We start from the raw sequence: 4,821 nt of genomic DNA on the forward strand, positions 1-4,821 counted from the left end.
CATAATCACAGCACCAAAACCAAGACAACCCCATACTTTTCCTCTCACAAACACAAATTAAATGAGATATTTTTAATACGATAAAATTATTTGGAGGACTATATCTAAATTCTAAATATTTTGATGCATTTGATATAGCTCTGCTCCAATGAATATGTATTTATAATTTTATATATAGCTCCTACAATGAATTATACCTTACTATTGTACTATATTATATGGATTAAACAACCAAACAGGTATTTAAATATAGCAAAAATACACAATGAAACCTTAGGTCTAGGCTCACCCTAACTGAACAAAATATTTTAGAAATATAGAAAATGACAAAATGTCAAGCAATTCCAAAAAAAAAAATTTAATGAATATGATACAGTGTTGTACTCAGGTGTAAAATATTGCGAACAAATGACTTCTTGTGGCCTTCAGTGCGCAGCGCACAAAAAATCGGTTCTATATGAAAGTTACAATTCATGTTTGTGGAAATTGCAACTTTTTATCTACCTAGAAGAACACCCAAATTATTTCTTGACAAAACTTCACACATAAGTAGAACACTCAACCATGATCATCACGAAAGGGTTTCATAATTGTTTGGATTTCTTTGATATTTTTTAAATTGAAATGATGTATACGATGCACCTGAACTAGTGAATTAATATATCTTAGTGTGGTGTATCCTTTTTTGCGGCCATTAATGCAGTATGCCGTAGGAATTAAACATGTATTTAGATACTATATTTTAATATAGTAATGCATTGAGAGTGCCATGATGGCAAAAATGGAGCATATCTTTTCAAAAATGACAAAATTTTCTTTGATATTATTGCCCCTCCATTCAACCCGGGTGCACCATATGTTGCTGATATCATTATCACACACATACGAAGGCGTAGTATCATTTTACTGGATTTCTTATTATTTAAAAAAGAGAACCACCCCCACAAAAATAATCTCCATGTCAAAAGAAGGATCAGTGAGTTGTCAAGAAAAAAGAAGGATGAATGTGCAACCATGCATGTACCCGTTGCCTACTCATTTGGGCACACCATGCACCAAAGCAGATGCCCCCCACTCCAAAACAGCTCTATATATACCCAAGGCATGCCGGGCCGACCCAAGCCACACCCTTCATCATCATAGCTGTCTCAGAGCCAAACAAGACAGAGCCACCACGCGCCTCCTCTCCCGGCACGCACGCACCAAGCAGAGCAGAGCAGCCGCCGGCGAAGAGCAGAGGAAGGCGGCGATGGGGAACAGCCTGCGGTGCTGCCTGGCGTGCATGCTCCCCTGCGGCGCGCTGGACGTCGTCCGCGTGGTGCACCTCAGCGGCCACGTCGACGAGTTCACCTGCCCGCTCATCGCCTCCGACGTGCTGGCCGCGCACCCCAGCCACGCGCTCACCGCCGCGGGCTCCGCCGGCGCCGCCAGGAGGATCGTCATCGTGTCGCCCGACTCCGAGCTCAGGCGCGGCCGCATCTACTTCCTCATCCCCACGGCGTGCTCCGCGCCGGCGGCCGAGCTGAAGCGGCCCAAGCAGCAGCAGCAGGGCCACGGCGAGTGCCAGTCCAAGACGAAGAGGCGCCACGGCCACGGCCACCGCAAGGGCGGCGCGGCGGTGGCCGCCGCGGCGAGCACGGCGGAGCAGGACAACTACCTGCGGGAGCTCCTGTCGGAGAAGCGGGAGTCGGGCCACCGGCGGCGGCGCAGCAGCAGCGCCCGCGCCGGCGTGTGGCGGCCGCGGCTCGAGAGCATAGCGGAGGAGCCCTCCGACTAGCAACTAGACTGATTTTCCACTTCTTTTGCCTCTCTTCTTCCGCCTTCGTTTTCGATCTTCCGCTGTGAATATGATTGATCGATTGCTGAGGAGCCATTTTGACTCTCCGTCAAGCTTAATCTCCTTAATCCTTATGGAAAGTGTGAGGATGCTCATTCATTTTGGCTCGGAAGTCGATTGGGAAATTGAAAAAAATGAAAAGATCGCAAGATCTAAAGTTTGTACAAACAGACTGCGGACTGGGCTCGTTGATTTGTTTATTCCCGAGCTGTTCCATATTGTTTCTCGAAACGGAGTTTTGCCTCCTCGATTAATTAACAACAAGAGAATTGCTCAATTAATTTACAGAAAATCAGGTGAAAACTAATACAAACGGAGTACATACTAACTGCTCACATTGCAAGAAACCCCATAACCGTACATGTGACTCCGCCAGTCTCTTCAAATACACAATATCCACATAACCCGACATTGCTACTACACCAAGAGACCGCCGACAAAAACACGTGGACACAAGGCATAAGGACGGGCCGAGAGATCGAAAGTCATCCATTAAGCAGTCAGAGACGCCTTGCCTGTGGCGCCACTCTTTCCTTTGCCCATCTTCTTTTGTTTGCCTCTTATTGACGTCCCAGTCAAGAGGCAAGCAATCGACCTACCCAAATCAGATCTAGCAGTCTCCACACTGGCGAGCAAATCACAAGGTTCCTTCGCGAAGAAAGCATCTGGGTCTGGAGTAGGTGGCAATACACTTGGCTCAGTGGTCGTGTCACTCACAGACATCATCTGCTCGACGGTCGCAGACGAGGGAAGGGCAGCAACATCTGAAACACCACACTCTATGACACCGAGAGGTAGGTTGCCTGACGCCTGACACCCAATGGACTTAGACGAGCGAGAGACAACAACATCCAAATCACCACACTCCTCGGCATAAGTATTTGGCTAGACTCCCGAGGTGATGCAGGCACTAAATCCGCAATCGAGATCGCCGGGGGGGACCTTCAGTTGTTCGACGGACAGAGCCAAAACCGGAGCCCCACACAGGTCCCGAAGCTCAGGCATGATCTGCAGCACCGGAGTAACAGCCACATTAGCGTCCGGTCCCTCAAAGGCTGGCAACGGCGAGCTGGTGCTTGCACGAGAGGAGAAACAACCATGAAGCCCGGCTCCCCAAGCTCAAAGCTGACATCACGCACAACCAAAGGGCACGACACATAAGCAGTTTGCAACACAGGTGGCGCCAGAGAGACCGGAGCCCCACACAGTTGTTCCATATTGTTGTACTAGTAGTACTAGACTTGTTTGTTTTGGGTGCTGGCCTGGTGACCCACCCAACAGGGTATAAAACAGATTTACTCTGAAGAATTAGCTGAGATTTGATTTCACCGGGATCTCACATTGTATATATTACACTTACAACGTGAGATGCAATTCACTCAACCCGATATAATATTCCAATTCAAAGCCGGTTAGGCTAGAGCCCCGTCCCAGGCTTGGTTGATGCCTTTTCTCTAAAACATTATATTCCACATGTATTTCGGATATATTTTCACACCGTTTTGTTGTATCCCACGTTCAGTTCACGCAATTTTAGAAACATTGCAGAGACGTTTCATTTATATTTCACACGCAATTCCAATCCATTTTCACTGCAATACACTAATGTTTCACATTACTGTTTTTTTTTTTGAACTAAAACCATGACAATTATTTTGAGACGGATGGAGTACTTTATTTTTGCAGGAGAAAAGAAGATTCTCATTACTCACGGAGGCTTCTCAGCCAATGCCAAGTTTACAACAAAATCTAATCCCGAATGCAACCATCCAGTACGGGGACAAATTCATGACTAACTTTATTCCGCGACTGGCAACAACGAGTAAAAGAAATCTCCCTATCCTTAGTTGAGGCCAGATTCTGAATCTCCTTAAGCAACATGCGATGTATTGATCGATACTTGGAGTGTGTTGTGATCAGTGCGTGCTATCCAGCTCGACCACAATGGGCAGTACCGTTTGATGGAGGGCCAGCTCGAGCCCCTCCCGACACGCCGCTAGCTCGGCGTCCAGCGTGTTATCACATGTAGAGGTTTCCCGACAAGCGCTATAGATGATATCACCATGTGCATCCCGTAGGATCATACCACCTCCTGCCATATCTGTGGACGGAATGAAGCTTCTGTCCGTATTTAGCTTCGTCCAACCTGGCTTAGGATGCATCCAGCGCAACACTTCCTTAGGCTCGGCGTTGGCCTTATAGGGTGTCGGAAGGGCATTGAGCACCATTTTTCCTTTGGCAACGTCACCACTGGGGGACTGGTGGAGGAATAAAAGCGAGCTGATATATCCATGTAGGAACCGACGAGAGCTAAGTTGTTTAATTCTGTGCGGTGTTGGTGTTGTCCACCTACGACTACAAATGCTCGAAGCCATCTAAGAATTGCAACATTTCCTCTTTGGTAAGTGTTGTTGCCTCACTCACCTTCAACATGAATTGAGTCTATAGTGATGGTTTGGGGGGCACCATGCAAACAAACGAACAAGAGCGAGGAATTATTGGATATGATCTTATAAGGTGTGATTGTATGGTCCGCATGCTTGAAATGCATGAAATGTTATATCCAAATATTATAACATAATCACATTGCATAACCATTTAGGTTCATAATCTCTACTGCTTAAAAAATAAGTAGTGTTTCTTCTCTTGCCAGGCAGAATTCATTGGCAACCGGTTCTCCCCCTGGCACCACGTCCCTCCATCGACTTTTTTCCATTCAATCGATTTTTTCCACCACACCATATTCGACCGCATCTTCTTTGTACGCTGCTCAATCACATTAATTTACTTATTACCTTTTGCCGCACTACATCAACTTCACCTTAATTAACTTATCTTTTGCAATGACGTGGAATTATGTCACTCAATTCCACGCCAGTTTCAACCACACCTTCCCATACGCTCCTCGATCAAATTAATTTATTTGTCATGCATGACCCAGTCATGCAGACTACCAAATTATAACGACGCCAAAATCAAAATAC

At 46.3% G+C, this 4,821-nt stretch overlaps 1 protein-coding gene across 1 annotated transcript; it reads left to right on the plus strand.

Annotated features, from left to right (window-relative positions):
- Positions 1-1,127: 1,127 nt before the first annotated feature.
- Positions 1,128-2,014, plus strand: LOC125536282 (uncharacterized). The gene has a single exon (XM_048699477.2). It carries the CDS (start codon positions 1,250-1,252, stop codon positions 1,775-1,777), a length of 528 nt encoding a protein of 175 aa, XP_048555434.2. The 5' UTR covers positions 1,128-1,249; the 3' UTR covers positions 1,778-2,014.
- The last annotated feature ends 2,807 nt before the right edge of the window (positions 2,015-4,821 follow it).

Source organism: Triticum urartu, chromosome 1A (genome assembly GCF_056163025.1).
Source record: "Triticum urartu cultivar PI428250 chromosome 1A, HENAU_Tu73, whole genome shotgun sequence".
Taxonomy (NCBI): domain Eukaryota; kingdom Viridiplantae; phylum Streptophyta; class Magnoliopsida; order Poales; family Poaceae; genus Triticum; species Triticum urartu.